A 25,989-nucleotide genomic window follows, 5' to 3' on the forward strand; every position below is an offset into this window, starting at 1 on the left:
AAAAATCCACTTGGGAAGCCCAGAAACATGGATGGGGAGACAGACTCCAATTTTTTAGTCTTACTTTGCCACTCCAGGCTATTGGGAAGGTCCAAAATAAACATGGGCCTGGAGGAAGGAGTTTCACTCCTATTATGTGGCCGAGTCCTCCTGTGTGCTGATGGATTTATCACACTTCCTTTCGACCATTATATTGTGAGTGTGGTGAATATGGGCCTCTTGAAACCACCCTTCCAGATAGAGAGGCCTCCTTTTGTGTAGATTTGTTTACTTACTGAAGTCCCTGAATGATGATTTTGGAGATCTGGACTGTTCTTCCTTCATTCCCAGGGCAAACATTCTTTTTTGTGTCTGCTTCTTCGGCTGTATCGGGAGAAGATCCGTGTGTACTTATGAATGTCCTTCTTAGCAATCTTGCGTATATGGCCACTCAGTTTACCTATTTTGGCCTCTCTAGTAAATCCTAATCCTCCTCCTCGACCTCTCAGCTGCCTTTGACACTGTGGACCACCCCCTTCTCCTCAACACGCTATCTAACCTTGGCTTCACAGACTCCGTCCTCTCCTGGTTCTCCTCTTATCTCTCCGGCCGTTCATTCTCAGTCTCCTTTGTGGGCTCCTCCTCCCCCTCCCATCCCCTTACCGTAGGGGTTCCTCAAAGATCAGTTCTTGGTCCCCTTCTGTTCTCTATCTACATTCACTCCCTTGGTGAACTCATTCGCTGCCATGGCTTCAACTATCATTTCTACGCTGATGACACCCAAATCTACATCTCTGCCCCTGCTCTCTCTCCCTCCCTCCAGGCTCGTGTCTCCTCCTGCCTTCAGTACATCTCCATCTGGATGTCTGCTCGCCATCTAAAACTCAATATGTCCAAGACTGAACTCCTTATATTCCCTCCCAAACCCTACCCTCTCCCTGACTTTCCCGTCACTGTAGGTGGCACTACCATCCTTCCCGTCTTACAAGCCCACAACTTTGGCGTCATCCTCGACTCCGCTCTCTCGTTCACCCCTCACATCCAATCCATCACCAAAACCTGCCGATCTCGCCAAGATCTGCCCTTTCCTCTCCATCCTTGCTGGTTCAATCTCTCCTCTTATCCTGACTGGATTACTGAATCAGCCTCCTCTTTGATGTCCCATCTTCCTGTCTCTCCCCACTTCAGTCTATACTTCATGCTGCTGCCCGGATCATCTTTGTGCAGAAACGCTCTGGGCATGTTACTCCCCTCCTCAAAAATCTCCAGTGGCTACCAATCAACCTATGCATCAGGCAAAAACTCCTCACCCTCGGCTTCAAGACTCTGCATCCCCTCGCCCCCTCCTACCTCACCTCCCTTCTCTCCTTCTCCAGCCCAGCCTGCACCCTCCACTCCTCTGCCGCTAACCTCCTCACTGTGCCTCATTCTCGCCTGTCCCGCCGCCGACCCCCGGCCCACGTCCTCCCCCTGCCCGGAATGCCTTCCCTCCGCACATCCGCCAAGCTAGCTCTCTTCCTCCCTTCAAAGCCCTACTGAGAGCTCACCTCCTCCAAGAGACCTTCCCAAACTGAGTCCCCTTTTTCCTCTCCTCCTCCCCATCCCCCCTGCCCTACCTCCTTCCCCTCCCCACAGCACCTGTATATATGTATGTACAGATTTATTACTCTGTTTTACTTGTACATCACCATCATCAATCGTATTTATTGAGCGCTTACTATGTACAGAGCACTGTACTAAGCGCTTGGGAAGTACAAATTGGCAACATCTAGAGACAGTCCCTACCCAACAGTGGGCTCACAGTCTAAAAGGGGGAGACAGAGAACAAAACCAAACATACTAACAAAATAAAATAAATAGAATAGATATGTACAAATAAAATAAATAAATAGAGTAATAAATATGTACAAACATATATGCATATATACAGGTGCTGTGGGGAAGGGAAGGAGGTAAGATAGGGGGATGGAGAGGGGGACGAGGGGGAGAGGAAGGAAGGGGCTCAGTCTGGGAAGGCCTCCTGGAGGAGGTGAGCTCTCAGCAGGGCCTTGAAGGGAGGAAGAGAGCTAGCTTGGCGGATGGGCAGAGGGAGGGCATTCCAGGCCCGGGGGATGACGTGGGCCGGGGGTCGATGGCGGGACAGGTGAGAGCGAGGTACATATTTACTATTCTATTTATTTTGTTAATGGTGTGCATTTAGCTTTAATTCTATTTATTCTGATGACTTGACACCTGTCCACATGACTTGTTTTGTTGTCTGTCTCCCACTTCTAGACTGTGAGTCCGTTGTTGGGTAGGGACCGTCTCTATATGTTGCCGACTTGGACTTCCCAAGCGCTTAGTACAGTGCTCTGAACCCAGTAAGCGCTCAATAAATACGATTGAATGAATGAATCATTTTATACTTGCCTCCCCTGTTAGAATGTAATCTCTTCGTGGGAAAGGGAGTGTGTCACTTCTTTATCCTGTATTTTCCTAGCAGCTAGCACAGTGTCCCACACCAAGTGGGACCTAAGTAAATTCCCTAAGGCCTTTGTGCAGCTTATTGTCCACTCATTATCTTCCACCCTACAATAACATGAGGTGGCATTTGTGGTGAATGTATTGTGTAGTATTTGTAGACAACTTTAAACTAAGAAATCGAGTGTTTGTTTTATGTAACTTGAAGCTTCTCAAACCTTTTCACGTGACTTATGAAGCTAGGTTAGCAGGTACTCTCTTGCTAAAAGTTCACTGAAATAATGAAACTATTTTATTCTACTGTTTTCTTTTTCTTCCTAGAATATTTTCCTTCTTGGATATAGTCACTCTGTGTCGCTGTGCACAGATTTCTAAGGTATAGTATTGACTAAATTTTTAATGTCTGGGATCTTAAAAGCACACCTTTCTAAAATGAGTTTCCAGAATGAGTGCTTGAAGTGTTTTAATAGATGTTTTTTTCTCTTCTTTAGGCTTGGAATGTCTTAGCCCTGGATGGAAGCAACTGGCAAAGAATAGACCTTTTTAACTTCCAGACAGATATAGAGGTGAGTTGACCTGTGTTTTAAAAGACGAGCCAACCATCTCAACCTTTTGGCTGCTAATTTCGTTCTGTGGGTAGATCTGCTGTTCAGCATGGATTCTAATAGTCCGAGGCCTCCACTTTTTTACTACAGATCGACTTCATCATTCCACCATTCCAATAGGTCGCCCCGCAGATTACATCTGCTCTTGGCTGGGCTGTTTTTAAGGTTCTTTAAATGATCTGTAGTTGGGAGCTACCAGTCCATTTCTTTAAGGGGCCCTTCATTCCAGCCAGCTGTAATGGCCCTCAATCTGGATTTTTACTAACAAAGAAGCAGAGAAAGGGAACTAGCAGGGCTTTTATGTACCTCTTGGCCATGGATTTTACCATGTTTCAGGTCCCACTAAGTGGGTAGATAGCATGAAGTATATATTTCTTTTCACACTTCAAATAAAAGTTTAGTGATTTCAGTTCATTTTTTGAAAGAACAACATCAGTATTGGCAAATGAGATCCATGTAAGTGTTCAATCCCCATTCAAAGGTGTTGCCAAAATATATCACCACAGATAAGCAATGAGGACATTGACCAGGTGAGGTTTTATGTCTATAAAGGTGGGTTCCGATACCTTCCTCCACTTTGGAGACCGAAGATTGAGCGCGTGTGTGATCACGTCAAATTTTTCATGGGCTCTTTGAGGAGGTGTAGACTTGGCTGTTTAGCTCTACGATTCCATAAGGTTCACTGGCTTTTTCCCATGCTCTGGTTTCACTACCCATTTGAGTGTTGGCATCTCCCTTGACAATCAGACTTTCAGATGTTGGTGCCACTGCAGTGAGTTTATCGGGATCTTTGTTACAACACTTTTTTTTTTTTACAGCAGCTTGCTAGCAATGGGGCATTTTTGCTGATAATGCTGTCAAAGCGCTTACATTTCAGAGATCGGCGAATGCTCATCCATTGGACACTTCTGCAGTTGGGCATGCACGGGAGACTAGTTAGATTATTGGGTTGTTAATTCATCACCAAGGAGAGGTCACTCACATGGGTTGGCCAAAAGAAAGCGAATCTAGTGTCTGTCACTGTGAGATCTCCTCCATTAGAAAGGCTAATTTTGCCCATTGATCTCTCCCAAGCACTTAGAACAGTGCTCTGCACGTAGCGCTCAGTAAATACTATCGATTGATTGGTTTGAACTCAGTTTGCAGGGTTTACACAATAAGTGTCTTTTATTTTCCCCTGAAAAACTTAACAGTCCTCTGATTTGTTAGCACCAGATACTTCATAATGCAATAGTTATTTCCTTTGTAACACAGAGAGTGTAAGCTCATTGTGGGCAGGGAATGGCTCACTTTGTTTTGAATTTCCCAAGTGCCTAGTGATGTGTATTGGACCCAGTGGGCGTTCAATAAACACGATCACTATTTCCTAGTTTTCTGTTGGTTTTTTGCAGCAAAAGGTTAAGTTTACAGAAAACGTCTTCTAATGAATGTGGTTCGGTTGAAGCAGGCGGTTTTTAGGGCAGCTTTTCTAGTTCTGTTTTGGGGTGAGCAGTGGGGTTGCTCAGAAACTGTGTGCTAACAATTCATTCAGTCGTATTTATTGAGCGCTTACTGTGTGCAGAGCACTGTACTAAGCGCTTGGGAAGTACAAGTTGGCAACATATAGAGACAGTCCCTACCCAACAGTGGGCTCACAGTCTAGAAGGGGGAGACAGAGAACAAAACCAAACATATTAACAAAATAAAATAAATAGAATAAATATGTACAAAGAAAATAGAGTAATAAATACGTACAAACATATATACAGGTATATATACCTATAACAAATGGTACTGCTGTTACCTATTGACAGTAGCATCCTGGGCTATTTACTTGCATTTTTGTGAAGGAGGCCTCTTGTCCTCTGCTCTCTTCTCTTCCCCCTACCAAGCACTTTCCCCTACTACACGCACACACATTTAGTTCAAACACTTCTTTTTCCAGTAGTGGAGGTGGATGGCACTGAGCTTGACCCTCCCTTGCCCCATATCCAGCATCAAATACGAGACAGCCGACTATTTTGGAGAGTCACCTTTACCTCTAGACGAGAGTAAGGGTCTTCTACGACAGTAGAAGGGCAAATCCATGAGCTTAGACTGTGAGCCCAATGTTGGGTAGGGACTGTCTCTGTATGTTGCCAATTTGTACTTCCCAAGCGCTTACTACAGTGCTCTGCACATAGTAAGTGCTCAATAAATACAATTGATGATGATGATGATCATGATGATCAAAGACAGTGCCTGTACCCTTTACTTAGAGTGCCACTATGGGAGGTGCTCACATCCACTGTACCGGTCACTGGGGTCATCAACTGGGAATCAGGGAGTGTTTAGTAGTGAAAGGACAGTTCACTGGGCGAGAAGAGTCAAGAGGAACAAAAAGAAAAATCAGAGTCCCCTTTCTTCAGAAGAGGCAAGCACCCTTTTCCACATTGGGAATTTGGGGCCTTGGAAATCTCCCACCTCCCCAAATATTTGGGAGTATCAACCAGTAGAGTTGTAAAAGAAACCAGAAGAATGAATACTGCAGTCACTTTGGGTCTAATCACAAGCAGATTATTGTTAATATTACTATTAATAATAATAGTAACGGTGGTATTTGTTGAACACTTACTGTGGTTACTAAGTCCTTGGGTACATCCAGTGCTTAGAACAGTGCTTGGCACATAGTAAGCGCTTAACAAATGCCATCATTATTATACAAGATTATCAGGTTGGAGACAGTCAAGTAGAAAGGACAACAGTTTGTAGATCATCATCATCATCAATCGTATTTATTGAGCGCTTACTGTGTGCAGAGCACTGTACTAAGCGCTTTGGAAGTACAAGTTGGCAACATATAGAGACAGTCCCTACCCAACAGTGGGATGAAGAAACTGAGGCATAGAGAAGTTAAGTGACTTGTCTAAGGTCACACAGCGGACAAGGGGCAGAGCTGGGATTAGAACCCAGATCCTGTGACTCCCAGATGAACCTTACTGCATTCATGCAACCTTTAAACAGCCCAGAGACGAGTGAAGCACTGATAGGCAGAGAAGTGGAAAAACGAGTGAAGACCAGAATGTCATGTGGAGAAAATGGGACATTGAACTTGAGGCCAAACTGATTATCTATAGAGCTGTAATAATAATAATAATGGTATTTAAGCGCTTACTATGTGCAAAGCACTGTTCTAAGCACTGGGGAGGTTACAAGATGATCAGGTTGTCCCATGGGGGGCTCACAGTTTTAATCCCCATTTTACAGATGAGGTAACTGAGGCCCAGAGAAGCTAAGTGACTTGCCCAAAGTCACACAGCTGACAGTTGGCGGAGCCTGGATTTGAACCCAGGACTTCTGACTCCAAAGCCCGTGCTCTTTCCACTGAGCCACGCTGCTACGTACCCCTCTTTATGGTAGGGAGACCAGGACCCACGTTCGGTGTCTCATCTGGTCTCATGACTGTCCTGTCCTTTTCTCAACACCAATGGCACAAAGACTGTAAGCTCCTTTTGGGCAGGGAACTTGTCTACCAACTCTGTTTTACTCTCCCAGTATCTTAGTACAGTGCCCTGCACAGTAAATTCTCAATTAATACCAGTGGTTGATTATTCCATCAGCATCATCCTCAAGTCATACCGAACAGCAGAGACAGGATCACAAGTGACAGGACCTTGCTAGTCAATCAACTGAGAAGCGATAGAGCCCAGGCCTGGGGGTCAGGAGGACTTGGGTTCTAATCCTGGCTCCGCCACTTGCCTGCTGTGTGACCTTGGGCAAGTCACTTAACCTCTCTGCGCCTGTTACCTCATCTGCAGAATGGGGATTAAAACTGTGAGACATGGACCGTATCCAACCTGATTAGCTTACATCTATCCCAGTGCTTGGCACAAAGTAAGTGCTTTACAAATACCATAAAAAAAACTTGCCAGCCTTAAAGCAATGCTGTCCTCAACGCAACTTTCCCAAAGAACTTGTGTTAGCAGAGTGCTCAGATAGTTGCTGTTGAGTGAGCCAAAGTGAAATGACTAAAAGAAAGTCTGGGAGGGAAAGGGAGGTGAGCAAATGTTTTAGGAGGAGTGGCATGGAAGCTGAAAGCCAGACACAATTGACCCAGTCAACTAACCTGCCAGGCTATAATCAAGGAGTGGCGGCATCTTTTAATATGAAGAATAGATCTTGCATCTTTCCTTCCCACTTCCTAGTTCCTTTGAACAATTTTAATCATGTTAAATCTCAAACTAAGGTGAGGGGGAATGGCCACATATTGAGTACCTGGGAAGTTTGTTTTTGAGTCAGCGTGTTTTGGAGATTCACCTTTACCACCATTCTTAGTGTTACGACTCAGGATGTAATTATTTTTCATCTGCTATTGACAGATTCTAGCTGGCCAAGAAATGGTGATGGTGAAGTCTTCATTTCGTTCTCAAGCCTGACGTTGGCCCAGTGTTTCACACTGGCATCTCCCCCAATTAAGAGTGTAGGAATGCCATTAGCAGAACAGACTTAGTGGTCTGTCCCTCAACAGGGTTTTTGGGGGAGCTAGGTGATGGTCGCCCCCATAATTAGGGGTGGGCCATCTCTTACTTTTTCCTTAACACCCCTGACTTTCGTTTCTAGTAACCCATTATAGACTGCTCATCCATGAATTGATCCAAACCCCTATTGACCGTGGGTGATACTTTGGGCCTGTCCAACTTCCTTTTGGCAACCCATTCCTTATTCTTGCCACCCTCCGGGTGAAGAAGTGTTTCATTCTATTTTTTCAAGCTTCGGGGGAGCCCCCTCATCCTGGTCATGTGGTGTTGTGAGACTCTCCACACTCTTTTGGCCTTCATCTTTCCAGGCTGAAGAATCCTAATCTTTTCCATTCCCCTGATCACCTTGGCTGCCTTACCCTTATCTTCCACAGCTCCATCATGTTTCTCCTAAAGTGTGACAATCAGAACATCCCGCGGTATTCCGGGTGCTGCCCTGTTTTTTTTTTATAGGCCTTCTGTCTCACCCTCCCTGGGGAATCCCAGTGTTTTGATGGCCTTTTTGGCTGGAGCAGGACACTGGGGAGCAGCGTGGTCTAGTGGATAGAGCATGGGCCTGGGAAGTCAGAAGGACCTGTGTTCCAATCCCTGCTTTGCTACTTGTCTGCTGTGTGACCTCGGGCAAGTCACTTAGCTTCTCTGGGGCTCAGTAAACCCTATTTGTCAAATGGGGATTAAGACTGTGAGCCCCATGTGGGACAGGGACTGTGTCCAATCTGAGTAGCTTGTATCTATCCCAGTGCTTAGAACAGCGCTTGGCACGTAGCGCTGAACAAATGCAGTCATTATTATTATGATATACCAAAAGGCAATCCTGACTTGAAAACCCTTTTCCTCACTGATAGCTGGAAACCTGTCATCATGTAGCTCAAATTTGGATTAGTTTTCTTTAGGTACATTACTGCCTTGTTCTTACACTGAAGTTTACAAGCCATTTGTTGTTTACCCACTCACTCAGCTTTAAGATGTCACCCTACAGTTTATCTCCATCTTTATGATGTTTCACTACCTAAAAGCCTGTCACCTGCAGACCTGAAGATTTTTTTTAATGTTATTTAAGTGCTTACTGTGTGCCAGGTACCGTATTAAATGCTGGGATAGGCACAAGCTAGTCAGGATGGACACGGTCCATGTCTCACATGGGGCTCCCAGTCTTAATCTCCATATTACAGGTGAGGTAACTGAGGCCCAGAGAAATCAAGTGATTTGCCCAAGGTCACACGCCAGACAAGTGGCAGAGCTGGGATTAGAACCCAGGTCCTTCTGACTCCCAGGATTGTGCTCTATCCACTAAGTCATGCTGCTTCTCTGATTTCACCACACACTCCCTCTTCTAGATAATTTTTGAAGAACTAAAGAAAACCAGTTCTAGAACTGATCTCTGGTGATCCCACTATGAATCGTGTTATGCCATTAAACTTCTCTATCCTGTCTCTTAGCTAGTTCTTTCCCTTCAGTCCATCTATGGGGACTTCATTTTTGAAGGTTTAAAGGAATCTTGTCAAAGGGCCTGGAAAATATAAATATATCCTCCACCCACATGTTTATTGACCCTTTCATAGAACTGTAGCAGATTAGTGAGGCACAATTTCCCCTCACAGAGGCCATGTGGTCTTTCCCACAGTGGGATGTGTTTGAACTTCCTGAGCTTAAACTTAAATATCTATGGTATCAACTGGCCTGATGTAGAAGTGACACTCACCCGTTCAGTCATGCAGGTTTTCTGTTTGGACACACATTTTTTTTTTATGTGGTTCTGCAAATTAGTGCTTTCTAGCAGTCACCAAAGTCATTTGGTTGTTTTTTTCCTCTTTTTTTTTTAGCTAGCTCTTTTAGTTTCTCCCTAAATGGGGTGTGCATTTTTTTTTTCACTTTCCTTCTCTAAGATTAAATATCCTCAACTTTGGTCACTATTGTAACGTGGTCACACATAACACATAACTCCGGTCCCTGATCTGGTCCTCTGACAAGAGTTAAATCCCAAATTATCACCTGTTCTTTTTGTGGGGGGCTTCAGGACTGTCCATTCATCCCCCCCTTCTCCCCCAACAAAAAAACCCATTATCCTACTTAAAATAATATAGTATCAGTGTAAGAGGAGAATATTTTACTTTGACTTTTTCCCTCTTCTGCATTTACCGCTTTCCCGGTTTGCTGGGTTGTAATCTTTCCTCATCATTTTCTTTTGCTGGCCCATTTGATTTCTTGCCCTCCCCATCCCACACACGTACTCCCTCAGCATACCCTGAACCCCCTCCTTAGATTGGTTGTGTCAACTAACTTTTCCGCACTCAACAGCTCTAACACCATGGACAGGCTTAGTGTGAGCAGTCTGGTGCCATATTGGCTCAGTGTCCCCTCAATTCCTGATGCACCTCATCCTCTCCTCTCTGCACCACCATTCCTCAACGCGTTTAAATTCTGCATCTCTGTTCTCGCCCGCGGCCCTGAGCATGGAACCTGCAGCATTCATTCATTCACTCATTCAATCATATTTATTGAGCGCTTTCTGTGTGCAGAGCACTGTACTAAGCACTTGGGAAGTACAAGTTGGCAACATATAGAGACGGTCCCTACCCAACAACGGGCTCACAGTCTAGAAGGGGCAAGGGTCACTTCCATAAAGGTCCTAGGCTTAGCTTCTCCTAACGATCTAACTTCGGCCTCCTCTTTACTAAGTATTTAGTACCAATATTTACCATATCCCCACTGGCCCTGCCTCCACTCTCCCTTCTCATTAGACTGTAAGCTCCTTGAGAGCAGGGATTGTGTTTACCACATCTGTTCGTTCATTCATTCAATTGTGTTTATTGAGTGCTTACTGTGTGCTGAGCACTGTACTAAGCACTTGGAAAGTACATTATAGCAACAGAGACAATCACTGCCCATAACAGTTTTATAGTCTAGAGGGGGAGAGAGAGACATCAAAACAAGTAAACAGGCATCAATATAAATAGAATTATAGATATATACATATATACCTAAGTGGGGTGGGGGGGGAGAGCAAAGGGAGTGAGTCGAGGTGACGTGGAAGGGAGGGGGAGCCGAGGAAAGGGGGCTTAGTCTGGGAAGGCCTCTTGGAGGAGGTGCGTTTTCAGTAGGGCTTTGAAGGGGGGAAGAGTGTTGTACTCTCCCAACCACTTAATACAGTGCTGTGCACATAGTAAGCACTCCATAAATTGCATTGATTGATCAGTTAACTCCCTGATAATGTCAATATCAGTTCTCCCTCCTGCTTAGATTGTGAGCCCCTTGTGGGACAGGGACTTTGTCAGACCTGCTTGATTTGTATGTACCCCAACGCTTAGAACAGTGCCTGACATATAATAAGCACTTAACAAATGCCCCAGTTATTGCTATTGTATTTATTGAGCTCTTACTGTGTGCAGAACACTGTACTAAGCGCTTAGGGAAAGTAGAATACAACAGTTGGTAGGCATGATTCCTGCCCACCTTACAGTCTGGAGTGGGAGACCTTCAAGTCTAGAGAGGGAGACAACCGTTAAAATATATTGTAAGTAGGAGAGGTGGAAGAGTGTAAAGATAGGTGACGTGGAGCTGAGGGTGGGGTGAGGTGAATATCAAGTCATTAAGGGGTGCTAATCCCTCAATAATAATAATAATATATATAATAATAATAATACTGAAGTGCTTACTATGTGCCAGGCACTGTACAAGGAAATTGGTTTGTACACTGTCCGTGTCCCACATGGGGCTCACCACTCTCAATCCCCATTTTACAGATCCATTCATTCATTCAATCATATTTATTGAGCACTTACTGTGTGCAGAGCACTGTACTAAGCGCTTGGGAAGTCCAAGTTGGCAACATATAGAGTTGGCAACATATAGAGACGGCCCCTACCCAACAGTGGGCTCACAGTCTAGAAGAGAGACAGATGAGATCATTGAGGCTTAGAGAAGTGAAGTGACTTTACAAGGTCACACAGCAGACAAGTGGCGGAGTCAGGATTAGAACCCATTCCTTTCTGACTCCTTGGCTTGTGCTCTTATCCACTATGCTATGCTGCTTCTCTCATGAGGTACTCTCATACCCAGTAGCCAAGTGACTGTATAGTCCCCTGGGTTTAGCTAGTTACGGGTTTATTTATCTAATTAGTCACCAATTGCCTATTTTTAGTCTCCTTGATGACAAATGGCATCGTGACAGAAGGAAGGTCCCATCTAAGGTTTTCTGTCCCTCCTTTCCAACTAGAGGTTGTCCTTTCTTGAGCTTTCTTTATTTCCCGCTGATGGCCTTGTATGTACCCCAGTACTTAGAACAGCGGCTGGCACATAGTAAATGCGTAACAAGCTCCGTTAAAAAAAAAAAAAAAAGATTCAAGGTTCAGAACAAAAGGAAACATTTTTTTCCTCACAGTGGGTGGAAAAGCATAAGAAATTGGCTACAGTGGGAAGTAGTCAATTCTTTTGTTTTCACCAAATGTTTTGGACACAATGAAATGACCAAATTAGGGGCTTTCTTCCAACAGCACGTGTGTATCTGGATAGAACGGGATGTGGTGTCGGAAGAAATGGTTGCACCCCTGGGTGTGGTGTCAGTTCATGGCACGAGTACCGGCATGCGAGTTTTCCTTAATTTGGGGGGTTCCGTGAGACGATAACCCCCTTATAGGAGAATGGGTTTGTATCAGCAGAGCGAGAAGGGTTTCGATAAATCTGTGGGTGAGAAGTGTATTATGAGTTAGTAGAAGGAAAATCAGGGATGTAGAAGGAAGAGTTAGTGATGCCAAATGGTCCGTTTCTACACTGGAGATGGTTGCTCTCCTAGACATTGCTGCTGCTCCTAGAGAAGCAGCGTGGCTCAGTGGAAAGAGCCCGGGCTTGGGAGTCAGAGGTCATGGGTTTGTATCCCGGCTCTGCCACGTGTCTGCTGTGTGACCTTGGGCAAGTCACTTAACTTCTCTGAGCCTCAGTTACCGCATCTGAAAAATGGGTATTAAGACTGTGAGCCCCACATGGGACAACCTGATCACCTTGTATCCCCCCCCAAGTGCTTAGAACAGTGCTTTGCACATAGTAAGCGCTTAACAGATGCCATCATTATTTACATTCCTCACACATCCTTCCCCTCATTTTTCCATTTGATGCTGTGGGCACCAAACTCCTTCCCCAGCAGGAGCGAAGGTAGACAAGAGCCTAGCAGTGAGGCCTGAACCCCTCCACTGGGGCTTGGGCATTCACGTGGGCTGGCTACAACCCAGAGGCATGGCATCTCCCCCTCTAGAGTGTAAGCTTGTTGTGGGCAGAAAGTGCATCTACCAAGCCTGTTGTATTGGACCCTCCCAAGCACTTAGTACGGTGCTCTGCACACAGTAAGAGCTCAGTAAATACGATTGGTTCGATGATGTCGTCACTCTCCTCCTGCTTAATTCTGGGGGAGCTTAGCCCCTGTTCAACATTCAAAATGATAGAAACGGTGCAAGAATTGGGGTCAGCAATGCAGCGTGGTGGAAGTGAGGAATGGGAGATTACCACTTATTGTTCGTATTTGCTTTTGTGTAATTTATGCCTGTTATTCTTCCCCCACGTCTGTCCTCCTCCCGCCGCGTTCCCCACAAAAAAAACAACCCTAAACCATTTTTAGATTGTGTGAACCCCCTGTGGGCCCGGATTATGTGTCGGAATTTATCGTTATGTATCCGCTCCCCTGCTGGCGTTTTAGACGGTGGTTTGCACAGTGTGAGCAGCAGTAAATGTTCGTATTAATCGACTGACCTCGGTCACCACCGGTCCGACCCGCCGATGTTTTGTAGTTGGGAGATGCTTCCGGGAGGGAGCACTTGTGGGGTCTTCTTTACTGAGGGAAAAAGTAAAGGAAATAATTTTGAAAACCATATTTTATTCTTCTCAGCATGGTGGTGTGATGCACACCTTGCCAGATAGCATACTGCCGCTCCCAGCATGGTGTCATGAAAAAAATACCCCTCCAATGGCCACCCGAAGTGCATGCGGTGTAAAAAGGCCTCTGTCATGCCAGACGACCCACGGGAGCAGTGTAGGGTATGTATGGGTTTGTGTCACCAAGTGCCCCCAGACACAGAGCGCACCCCAAGGGGCCAACACTAACACTCCCTCCCTCCCCCCATCTCCCGTTAACACCTCCGACTCTTCTAGTTCCTCCTCTCCCCCACCCCCAACTCAAGTCGTCATCAACAAGCAGTTTGGATTTTTTTTTCCGGTAGATGTCCATACTAATAGCCAGCAAAGAGATGTGCTCCTAGTGAAAAACGAACCTCTCCCATTCCTTGGGCTAATAATAGCCACGTAACTTTTCTCCCTATCTCTGGGACGCTGGAAAGGCAGCATTGATGCAACATCCAACCCTTTGAGAGAAAGCCCGGTTGGGCCAGGACCACGCAGCTCCAGAGTGGCAGAGCAACTTTCCCAGAGTCCTAAGCAAAGTGGAACAGATGGGGGTTCCAGAATTGACCCCTGTTAAGGTCAAGGCCACCAACTGCCTCTGGCCGGTGACCCGCTAGTGACCCATATAGCCCTCATTTTCCTTTATCCCCTCCCTGGGGGAAGTTACTTTGCAGATTGCTTTTGCGACTCCTTCAACCTGACGCCATTCTTCAATCCTAGGAGAAAAGCTCTGTCCTACTCACAAGAACGCAATTCCCTCTGTGTCCAATGCTCCAAAAGACGGTTTCATCCCGAGAATGGTAAGCGCCCCTAAAAGATCTGACCATCGATACTCCTCCGCCGCTCTCGATTTCACCTCTAGAAAATTTGATTCTGCAGGAGAAAGCCTCCCCGTTTCCTGCCACCACGGAAGCATCCCAGTTTGGATTCCACATTTTTTGAAAGCCCCCCTGAACCCGTAGTCGACTTCCTCTGAGGGCCTCCTGAGCCAGTGTTTTCTCGTGAGTAACGAAATAGGCGAGGGTCTCAAAGAAGCTTAAGTCACTGGGATGTACTCCGAATACTAGGTCTAAAACCGTGTCTGTGTGCATGGAGACTAACTGGCAAATTTGCCAACCACCCCCCTACTTGCACACACAGACACTCAATTAGAGAAAGAGAGAGACTTCCTTTTGGGGGCAGAACCATATCTGGAGAAGCTATTTTTTCTCACGGGGGACAAACAAGAAGAGAACATCAGAATCTCTCATGCCTCCACCATCTCCTACAAACTAAGCAACTCACAGTGGCTTCCCTGAGGAAGTCACAGTGGCTTTCCACTCTCTCCATCCATTGTCAGCATTCCAGTGTTTCATTGCCAAAGGGCTTCCAGTGGAGAGGGGAGACCGGCAGGCCCAGTAAAGTGTTTCAGTCAAAGCCACGCACACCGGGCCCCCAGCTCAAAAGATTTCCCGGTGGGGATTGGGAGACTTCGGTCCTTCCCCCCTCACCCCTTTCCTCTTGCTCCATCTTTGGCCTGCAGTGTCAACCGTCACCTGGGTTCCTAAAATTCCACCTTTGCTTTTCAGGTGAACACCAAACGGAAGCTCTCTTGAGGCCTGCAATGTGGTAAATGTGGCAGCCGCCCCACAGAATGCTCTGAAACGTATTAATCCGAAAAGCCCTGGGGTTTCCGAGCAAGGCTCAGGGTCCATGCCTGTGTCTTCTTCGGCCCCGAGAAATCGAGCGGACAGAGACCGGTTCCGTACCTTGCAGTCCTTGATGCTTGCATAAAGAAAGGAGAACTTGAGAGAGAATTTGCAGGCCGAAACCCAAAAGTCACAAGACTGAGGTTAATCTGATGATTCTCACCAAATCTTAAGAGAGATCTTCTCATCCTTCCATTATTTTTTTACATGGGTACTTTGTGTTTGGGTGGATGGGCATGTAAATGTACCAATTGGTGCTTGCAGGGGACTAGGGCATGTATGCGTGTAAGTCAGTAGGCGGGTGAGTTTGTGTGTATGTTCAGGCAGTCCAAAAACAGGGAACAAGATTTTGGAAAGGGTCTTTAGGATTCTTGGGATGGGGGACCCCGACTGCGGAGGTGGATCTGGGGACTAGAGAAACTGGAGCAGCAGCTTGGCATACTCAACAGCAATAGCAGCTCACAGTTTCTCCGGAGTTCCTCACTGGATCCGGACTGGCTCGGAGGTGGGCTCTAAGCAGCGACAGCTCCTAACCTCTCCCCCAGTAGTAATAAGAACTGTGGTATTAGTTAAGCGCTTACTATGTGCCACTCTACTAAGCGCTGGGAGCAAATCGGGTTGGGTACAGTCCCTGTCCCAGGCGGGGCTCACAGTCTCAATCCCCCTTTTACAGATGAGTTAACTGCGGCTCAGGGAAGTACAGTAACTTGCACAAGGTCACAGAGCAGGCGTGTGGTGGAGCCGGGATTAGAACCCATGACCCTCTGACTCCTGGGCCCGTGCCCTATTCCCCTACGCCATGCTGCTTCCAAGGGATGGTTTGGGGGTTTCCCGTTCCATCACTACACCTGCAGCTGAGGTGAGCCCCGTACTCCAAGCTACGTGCTGTGGCGAGGAAGAGTGGGAGAGGAGGGAAGCAATTGCCGGGAAGGAGGGACTGAAGCTAGGGAGCACGGCATCTTCCACCCGGCCCTCTTCTCCTCCGAGGCCCAGGGGCAAGGTCAGTTTCCACTATCCCTCCACCCCCTACCACTCTTTCACCAGGGCTCACTTACTGCTGCTGAAGTTCATCTTGAGGAATAGGAGTTGGGGACAATAGGGATTGCCGCTCAGAGCTCACTCACAGGCCTCAGTGGGCCTAGAAGTGGAATAGGTGGGCTGGGGAGAGGGCTGCCATCACTGTTGGCGTTGCCCCTTGGGGGCTCGTTCTGGCTACTGCCACCAGTGGTGTTATGTCACTCCTCCAGACAGTCCTGCCAGCTATCGAGGATGTCGGGTTCAGGACAGTTTAAATCGTCTCCACCCTTTGGTAACCTTCAGAGGAACGTCTCCACAGATTTATGCCGTCTTTTCTCCTGTACTGGCAGGTGACAGATTTGTGCTTGGGTCTTCTTCCAGGCTTCTCCTCTTCCTCCTCCTCCTTCCTTCTTCCTCCTCCTCCTCTCTTCTCCACATGTAAGCTGAAGTTAGCTACTGCACTGTGATCCCCTGCCCCTCCAGATGATCAATCTGGTCCCCAGCTCAGATAGGTATGGGCCCGATTCGTTACAGAGCTTCTAAGGCTGCCTTTAATATGCAAGGGTTACTGCAAGGACTCCCAGCGGGCAGGGTGACTTCCCAGTTTGAGGGGCCCCATGGGGTATGATCTCTCTTAAGGTCCTTCCCTGTTCCTAAGTTAGGAATCAGCCTAGGCTGGAATCCCCTCTACAACTCTCTTCTCTGTCATCCTTATGACTATGGCATTCAGAGCCCTGTACCCCCTCTAGAACGTAAGCCCATTGTAAGCAGGGAATGGGTCTGCAAACTCTGTTGTCTTGTGCTCTCCCAAGGGCTTAGTACAGTGCTCTGCACATAGGAAGCGTTCAATAAATAGAATTGATTGCTCGGTGAACACCAAGCAGCCCCCGCCTACAGCTCCCTGGGGGTGGCCCATATTGCCAGCAGGTCCATGGTCACCCAGGCTAGCCCGTGATTCGGACTCTGAGCTACTCTGCACTCTTGACACTCAACTGGGCTCCCCTCCTCATTTCTGTGGAGGGGAGGGGAAGCAGAGGGTGCTCCCAGCCGCCAGCAATTCTGTGTCAGAAGCAAACAGGCCCCTTCTAAAGCCGCTGCATACTGGAGGGGCGTGTAGCGCTTAGTACAGTGCTCTGCACACAGTAAGGGCTCTGTAAATACGATTGAATGAATAGCAAGACCGCGAACCTTTCTGCAGGTCTGTGGCGGGATCAGAATAGCCCCCGGACCCCTCCGTCAGAGAATGGAAGCCGCTCTGTGCAGACAGAGAGGGAAGAGGAGCAGAAACAGCGGAAACGTGAAGGGCGGGTCTGGGAAGTGCCAAACAAAATTAGCTAAAGTGGTCTCCAGTAGACTGTATTTAAAATGAAAGGAGTAGTGGCACCTGCTGATAGTTTAAAAAAAAAAAACCAAAAACCAAAAAACTCACTTTCCAATGTTTTATGATAAGTGGATCTTGAACTGGGAAGGCAGACTGGCTGAAAGAAAAATGTCTGTGGACTGTTAAATTTTCATTTCTTATCCGCAGGACTGGGTTAGGATGACAGATGTTCTCTCTAATGATTAAACCAAAGCAATAGTCGATGATTTAACAAGGCTGTTAAAAATGTTTAAGTTGATGAAACTCCCTTTATCCTCTCTGTCTGGTTCTCTCTGTTTCCTAGAGATGTAACATTTTGGTTATGGTATGATTTTTTTTCTTATTAGGTATATTTTGCAGCGGGTAAGGTATTCTTTCATTAAAGCTGTGAATTTGCCAGGAATGGCTTTGAAAGTCATAACTAATTTATGTTTTAAAAACGGTTTCCTTGAGGCAGTTTGACATCAAGCAGTAAAGTAGTGAGTTGCTAATCGAAGGGTTTTCATTGAGCTTCCGTTGTTTGTGAAGCACTGTACTGGATGCTTCGGAGAGCACCCGATTCCTGGTTAAGGGAATGGAATAATGTATTTTAAGGTAGTATTGGCCAGTTTCTTTCTTGTAGAAAATGGCAGGTAAGAAAATCATAAATTTCACTTTCCATTGCCCATTCAAGATTGAGAATGAATAGAAAGTCTTTATGTAATTCACTGCAATTTAAAATGGGGGTTGAATTTCTCTGGTATTTAAGTACATTTATGTTGGCCTTTCTCCCAAGCGGATTAAAAAAAAAAATGAAAGTATTTTTTTACTTCTACATTTTAGCAGAATTCATCTTCACAAATTAACTCGTTCCATAGCGGGTTAAATGTTTATCAAGTCGTAATGAAGTGGAGCCACTGACATCTTAAGTTTTACTTTCCAGCAAGTAAAGGTGGCTGTAATTAAGAAGAGGATTGTGCTTTTCAGTCAGCACTACTGATTGGCAGGAGGCTACTGGGCCCTTTTACCAACTGCAAACTGATTAGGAAGCATTGGCTTCATTATGCAAGAGATACTTGAGATCAGTCGCCTCCTTAGCAGACAGTGATTGAGCCCCTAGTCTAGAAAGTATTTCTTTATATGATCATTCCCTCTGATTCCTGCCTCCTCTTTGACTTCCACTATGGAGCAAGGCAGTATAGAAGGTTTTTGCAAAACACATTTTTTTTGAGGGGGAGGGGGTGTTTAATGATATTTGTTAAGCACTTACTCTGTGCCAGGCGCTGTATTAAGCACTGGGTAGCTATAAAATAATCAAGTTGGACACAGCCCCTTTCCCACATGGACCTCACAGTCTTAATCCCCATTTTACAAATGAGGTAACTGAGGCTCAGAGAAGGAAAGCAACCTGCCCAGGATCCCCCAGCAGAGAAATGGCAGAGACGGGGTTAGAACCCAGGTCCTTTTTACTCCCAGACCTGAGCTCTGTTCACTAGGCAATGCTGCTTCTTTGGTTCGATCTCGAACCCATGATTTCCTCCAATCCTTGAGGTCAGTCCTCAGGTTTCCTCTTATTTTTACTACTACAGTAAATTTGATTTTTTTAAAAAAATTATTGCTCTCTGCAAATGTTCTTGACCCAAGGGCCGAGTGGTGGAGAATATTTCCAAACGGTGTGGAGGTTTCCTGAGACAGCTGAGCTTGAGAGGGTGCCTCGGTGTCGGTGACTCTTCCTTAAAGTAAGTGAGCTCTCCGCTGGATGGTGGGGATGTGTTTCCCTTCTTCTGGAAGACAAAATCCAATTTACGATTTGTACGTAATAATAATAATGACAGTCGAGGCATCTGTTAAATGCTTATCTTGGGCCAAACACTTGTACTAAGCACTGGGATAGGTACAAGATAATCAGATCCATTGTGGGGCTCTCATTCTAAGTAGAAGGGAGCACAGGGATTGAATCCCCATTTTGCAGATGAGGGGACTGAGGCCCGGAGAAGTGAAGGGACTTGCCCAGTGTCACATGGCAGGTAAGTGGTGGAACCGGATTTAGAATGCAAATCCTCTGAGTCCCAGACCTGTGCTCTTTTCTGGTGCTCTTCTTATCTTCTTCCTGGTGCGGAAGGAAATATTTAAGCATCCCTTGGTAGGTAATGAGGAAAAGAGTGGCCTCAGTATAGCGTCTAATCTTCTTTGTAGTTAGAGCAGTGCTCTAGGCGCTGGGAAAAATATAGTGGATACGGTAACTGACTCAATAGCTGCCTCGAGGGGACTACAATGTAAGCCAGGGAGCATGCTTAGAACGAGATTAACGCAAGTAAATTTCTGAAAAGTGACACAGCAGTAGGTGAGGAAACTTCAAAAACACACTAGGGTCCCACTCTGGTTGTGCTGAAAGTCGCTACGAGATTGGAGCCTCAGAATAATGGCCAACTTTTCAATGTGCAAACAGCACCTTTTTTGACCACTTACAGTGTACTAAGTTCTTTGTGGGCAGGGAATGTGTATTTTAAAGAGCAGTGTTTTGGGGGTTTTTTAATCACACTTGAGGACTAAACTCAAGGGTTGGAGGAAATCGTGGAATTGAGATCTAACCAAAGAATCAGCATAGTCAGTCAGTCATTTATTGGCACTTACTGCGTGCAGAGCACCGTTGGGAGAGTACAATACAACAATAAATGGACACATTCCCTGCCCACAGTGAGCTAATAGTCCAGAGGGGGAGACAGACATTAATGTAAATAAATATATTACAGATATGTACATAAGTGCTGTGGGGCTAGGAAGTGGGGATGAATAAAGGGAGCAAGTCAGCATAGCCTAACAACATTGATTGAGTTTCTGGTCCCTGGCTCCCAAGGAACTCTCTGTCTAAAGTGGTGGCAGGGAAAGAGGAGAAGAAAAGAAAAAGATAAAAACAGATAAAAAAAAACCCCTAAAACTTCCCTGTTGGAAGGAATAGTCCTTAATCAACCAGTAAATGGTATTTATTGAGCACTTAATGTGTTCAGAGCACTGCTCTAAGAGCTTGGGAGAGTACAGTAGAACAAAGTGAGCAGACACGTTCCTTGCCTACAGTGAGTCTCCTAGGATTCTTCACCTCACAAGTCCAGACTGGCCTAAAATCACAACCGTCCCGTCTTTCACATGTTGAGACGGTAGTTGTCACATTCCTGACATTCGGCAGGGGAGTGTAGTAGCCCCTCATAGACCCTGAAATATGGACTGGAGTGAGGAGAGACAGGAGGCAGGGAGGTCAGCGAGGATGCAGATGCACAAGACAGGATACACATTCCCTGCCCACAAAGACATTACACTTGTAAGGTGGGGCTACAGACCTACACATATTTACAGATAGAGCAGCCAAGATGAATAATTGAATGTCCAGTTGAATAAACATAGACAAAAGGGCATAGGATGGGTATAAATTGGATCATAAGTGCTAGACATGACTGACATGACTCAGGGCTCTGGGAACTTATCAGGGAAAGCTAGTTGGAAAAGTGGGAATTGAGGAGGGCTTTGACCGTTGGGAGAGTTGTGGTCCATTGGATATGCAGAGGGAGGAAGGGAGCTTCAAGCCGGGAGAACAGACAGGAAAGGGAAGAGTCGGGAGCGAGGTCAATCTAGACAGCTCGGGAGGAGTGAAGGGAACAATTTTGGGAATAGTAGGTGGAGAGGCCAGATGGATAAGGCAGGAGGGTTGGTGGAGGGATTCGAAGCTAAGTGTGAGTGTTTTTCTTTAATGTGAAGCGACACAGGAAACCGGTGAAGGATTTTGAGAGGAGAGACGTCTGCTCAGTGATGCTTCAAGGAGGTCACGTGTGCAACAGCATAGAATATAGATTGGAAGGGGGAGAACGTAGAGGCAGGGAGGCAACCAACGAGGCTAACTCAGCAGCATAGCTGCGCTGTGACCAGTGCTGTTTGGATGGAGATGAAGGGATGGTGGGTCCGTGAAATGGCAAGGGGGGCGAACCAGCAGGATTTAGCAGTAGGTGGAACGTGAGAATTGAAAGAAAGGAAGGGATTCACAGTGACACTGAAACTGCAGGCCACTGGGACCGGAAAGATGGCGATGGTCTCGCCGAAGATGGGAAAGTTAGGAGGGAGGAGTGGGTTTAAGGAGGATAGATGAGAGCAGGGGGGAGAGGAGTAAGCTCTTTATATTTATTCTAGGACCTTCGCTCAGAACTGCAGGAACATTGAACACCTAAACCTCAATGGATGCACAAAAATCACAGACAGGTAAAGGACAGTTCCCATTCTGAGAATGCCTTATTAGCGAGTAAAGCGTTTGAAAAGATTTCGACTGGGTGTGTGGTTTTTGCAGCACGTGCTACAGCCTTAGCAAGTTCTGCTCCAAGCTGAAGCACCTGGACCTGACTTCCTGCGTCTCCATCACCAACAGCTCTTTGAAAGGTTTGAGGTAAGACCGTCCGTCGTACGCTTGTAGGAGGCGCGTCCCGTGGAAACGTTGGGTTTCTCCATTCATGTTGACCTCTTGTGGCAAAGAGCCCCAAACTCATGACTCAAGTAGCCCATCTGGGCTTGCCAGCCCCGTCTCGTTTGCCGGCCCTAAGCCCTGCACTGGGGGTTGCTTGTCGGTGTAACGGTGACTCGGCCTCGTCGTGAGGAGCGTTCGGAGAAGAGGCTAACTTCTGTTTTTTATTGCGTTGTCTTCCGCCAGCGAGGGGTGCAGGAATCTGGAGCATCTGAATCTTTCTTGGTGCGACCAAGTTACAAAGGAGGGTATCGAGGCCCTGGTGAAAGGCTGCAGTGGACTGAAAGCCCTGTTCCTGAGAGGGTGTACACAGGTACGTGGCGGCTTCGGTGAGGTTCTGGGGGTCTTCCGGGGCTCCGTTTGTCTCTGGCAAGCCAGTGACCTCGGGGAACACTCTGGATCACCAGATCAAAGGCCCTTCTCAACCAAAACGTCGGTTTAAGCCCAACTTATTCCGGAGCCCCGGCCCGAGTAACGTCTTTTCTTTCCGCTCGCCCAGTTAGAAGACGAAGCCCTGAAGCACATCCAGAATCACTGCCACGAACTGGTCATCCTGAATTTGCAGTCCTGCACGGTAAGTAAGAGCCGCTTGACTCCACAGCTGTCCACTGGAAGCTGTTTAAATTGGAAGAAGCATCCTGAGCTTAGTGACCTGTGCCACTGAAGGCGTGGGATTAGCGCGCACGAGCCATCCAGTTAGTTGGCCGTGTCCATAGCTGAGGCTAAAGTTCCGTATTAGCCCGAGTAGTTCCTGCCGACCTTGACCAGGCCCCGCTCCTGGAAAAGCAGACTAGGGTTGGACAGGGCTAGGGAGGCCAGCTGTCTGAGTTGAACTTCCCAAAAAAGGCAACTTCCAGAAAAAGGGACCCTCCACCCATGAGCCAAAATGCTCTTGAGCCCAATAGGACTGCACGATAGCCTGTGAGGAGGATGACAACAACAACAGGAGTAATAATGATGATGTTTGTTAAGCGCTTACTATGTGTCAGATCATCAGGTTGGACACAGTCCCTGTCCCTCATGGCTCACAGTCTTAATCCCCATTATACAGAAGAGGGAACTGAGGCCCAGAGAAGTGAAGTGACTTGCCTGGGGTCACACGGCAGGCTAGTGGCAGAGCCGGGACTAGAACCCAGGTCTTTCCGACTCCCAGGCTGTGCTCTAGCCACTAGACCATGCTGCTTTCCATGCTGCTGTGATGCTCCTCTTTCACCTTAACTTCATACTCCGGGAAGTCAGAGCAAAACAATCAATCAATCTGTTCAATCAGTGTATCAGTGGTATTTACTGAGTACTTACTATGTGCCGAGCACTGTTCTAATCACTTATGAGACTGTATCAATCAATCAATCAATCATATTTATTGAGCGCTTACTATGTGCAGAGCACTGTACTAAGCGCTTGGGAAGTACATATTGGCAACATATAGAGACAGTCCCTACCCAACATTGGGCTCACAGTCTAAAAGGGAGAGACAGAGAAAAAAAAAAACCAAACATACTAACAAAATAAAATAAATAGAATAGATATGTACAAGTAAAATAAATAAATAAATAAATAAATAGAGTAATAAATATGTACAAACATATATACATATATACAGGTGCTGTGGGGAAGGGAAGGAGGTAAGGTGGGGGGATGGAGAGGGGGACGAGGGGGAGAGTATCAATCCATCAGTGTTATTTACTGAGTTATTTACAGTGTTGTTATTTACTGAGCACTTACTATGTGCAGAGCACGGTACTAAGCACTTGGGAGGGTACAACAGAATTAGCAGTCACCTTCCTTGCCCATAACGAGCTTACGGTCTAGAGGGTGAGACAGATATTAATATAATAAACAATTTATAATGTAGAATTTCAAAGACATGTACACAAATGCTGAGGGTTTGGGCGTGGGGCGAATATCAAATGCCCAAAGGTCGTAGATCTGAATGCGGAGGTGAACTGCACTGTACTAAACTGTACTAAGACTTGGCTCAGACTGGTTTGAGTTGGGCCAGGTTCCATACGGTCAGCCCCTGTAGAATTATCATCTGGAATTTGACAGATGGGAAATGAATTAGTGAAATTTTTTTTTTGGTGTTTTTTTTTTTAATTTTGAAAATGGTATTTGTTAAGCGCTGCCCTGAGCACTGGAACAGGCACAAAGTTAGCAGGTTGGACACAGTCCAAGAGTCCAAATGGGACTCACAGTCTTAATCCCCAGTTTACAGATGAGGTGTCTGAGACACAGAGAAGTAAAGTGACATACCCAAGGTCACACAGCAGACTAGTGGGGGTACTGGAATTAGAACCCAGGTCTTTTGACTCCCAGGGCTGTGCTCTTTCCACTAGATCACGCTGCTTCTAAAAGTGTATGTAGGAAACAAAGTTCAGAGATTTCTTCTCTCTGAGCTGCTATTTTGCAAGTTCTCACGCAGTTTCCAAACAATGGACATCTCAGTGACTTTTTTATAAGGTGTTAGAATTTGGAAATTTCTGTGGAATCACTTTTATTTCCTCCACTTGCTCTTGAGACTGATCAGTTGGTTGAGATGAATAAGAGATACTGAGAGCTTTTGTACTCCTAAAGAGAGTTTTGGAGAATGCCCACATTTTATTCTTCCTTTCTTGTTCATCCCCTGGTTAGAAGATGAAGCCTTGAAACACATCCAGATGATAATGAGCTGGGTTTACATTTTAAAGAAGCGATGAATGGAAAAGATTATTTGTCTAATCAATAAGTGCATGGGAGAGGCTTTAAGTTTCTGGAAAATGGTAGTCATGAATGGGAAGTAACATGTCCTCCTGGAAAGATCACGGGCTTGGGAGTCAGAGGACTTGGGTTCTAATCTTGCCTCTGCCACCGGCCTGCTGTAAGGCTTTAGGATAAATCATTTAACTTCTCTGTGCTTTCGTTTCCTCATCTTTTATGTAAAATGAGGACTAAATACTTATTCTTCCACCTATTTAGACTGTGAGGTCCTTGTGGGCCAGGGACTGTGTCCAAATGGATTATCTTGTGTCTATCCCTAGTGCTTAGTACAGTGCTTAGGAAATAGTAAGCTCTTAACAAGTACCATAATTAACTAGTCAGTTGTATTTACTGAGCACTTACTTTGTGAAGAGCACTGTACTAAGCAATTGGGAGCGTACACTATGACAGTACAACAAATACATTTCCTGTCCCCAACAAGCTTACAGCCTAGAGGGGGAGATGACATTAATGTAAATAAATAAAATTACAGATATGTACACGAGTGCTGTGTGGCTGGGAGCGGGGATGAATAAAGGGAGCAGGTCAGGGTGATGCAGAAGGGAGAGGGAGAAGAGGAAGAAGGTGATGAGCTAGAAGAGATCAAGGTAGTGAGAAGGTTGTCATTAGAGGAGTGAAGTGTGTGGGCTGGGTTGTAGTAGGAGAGTAGCAGAGTGAGGTAGGAGAGGGCCTGAAAGGTCTTGGTAAAATCCCTCAGAATTAGGGCCGATCCACCTGGGTGAGCAGGCCCAGGGTTTATAAATGGAGAATTTGTTAGGTTAGGGTGGAGAACGGGGCCTCTTCCCTGGTGCCCCTTGCCCCCTGAGCCCCCACTCCTGGGTGGAACCCCCCAGGACCGTTCCAGGAGCCAAACCTCAGCTAGACACGGGATGAACCTGTCGGGTCCCCAGCCCTGCCCGGCTCATTCATTCAGTCATATTTATTGAGCGCTTACTGTACGCAGAGCACTGCACTAAGCTCTTGGGAAGTACAAGTCGGCAACATAACCGGACCAGAATGTGCTGCTCCAAACCAGAGCGATCTCTGGCCTCCAGGTTAGCTAATCCAGGACTTGGATTCCTGGGCCAGGCTTAATCCCCATTTTACAGATGAGGGACTGAGGCATAAAGAAGTGAAGTGACTTGCCCACGGTCACACAGCAACCGGAATTAGAACCCATGACCTTCTGTCTCCCAGGCCTGTGCTCTAGCCGCTAGGCCATGCTGCTTCTCATGTGAACAGACATCCTGAAATGTGGGGAGCAGTCAGGAAAATTAGCACT

General features: G+C 46.4%; 1 protein-coding gene across 5 annotated transcripts in view; it reads left to right on the forward strand.

Moving 5' to 3' along the window:
- The window catches only part of FBXL2 (F-box and leucine rich repeat protein 2), an 88,335-nt gene that overhangs the window by 32,899 nt on the left and 29,447 nt on the right, over positions 1-25,989 (forward strand). For 2 of the 5 annotated variants that reach the window (XM_038761428.1, XM_038761422.1), the window contains 7 exons: positions 2,761-2,815; positions 2,931-3,005; positions 19,115-19,209; positions 21,647-21,715; positions 21,801-21,896; positions 22,158-22,284; positions 22,471-22,545. In XM_038761428.1, coding sequence (XP_038617356.1) covers positions 2,761-2,815; positions 2,931-3,005; positions 19,115-19,209; positions 21,647-21,715; positions 21,801-21,896; positions 22,158-22,284; positions 22,471-22,545 — 592 coding nt within the window. Of the gene's footprint in view, positions 1-2,760; positions 2,816-2,930; positions 3,006-13,415; positions 13,565-14,089; positions 14,227-19,114; positions 19,210-21,646; positions 21,716-21,800; positions 21,897-22,157; positions 22,285-22,470; positions 22,546-25,989 lie in introns of those variants that run through there. The other 3 variants (XM_038761435.1, XM_038761444.1, XM_038761453.1) reach the window with 3 other exon arrangements.

This window comes from Tachyglossus aculeatus, chromosome 2 (assembly GCF_015852505.1).
Source record: "Tachyglossus aculeatus isolate mTacAcu1 chromosome 2, mTacAcu1.pri, whole genome shotgun sequence".
In the NCBI taxonomy this organism is placed as follows: domain Eukaryota; kingdom Metazoa; phylum Chordata; class Mammalia; order Monotremata; family Tachyglossidae; genus Tachyglossus; species Tachyglossus aculeatus.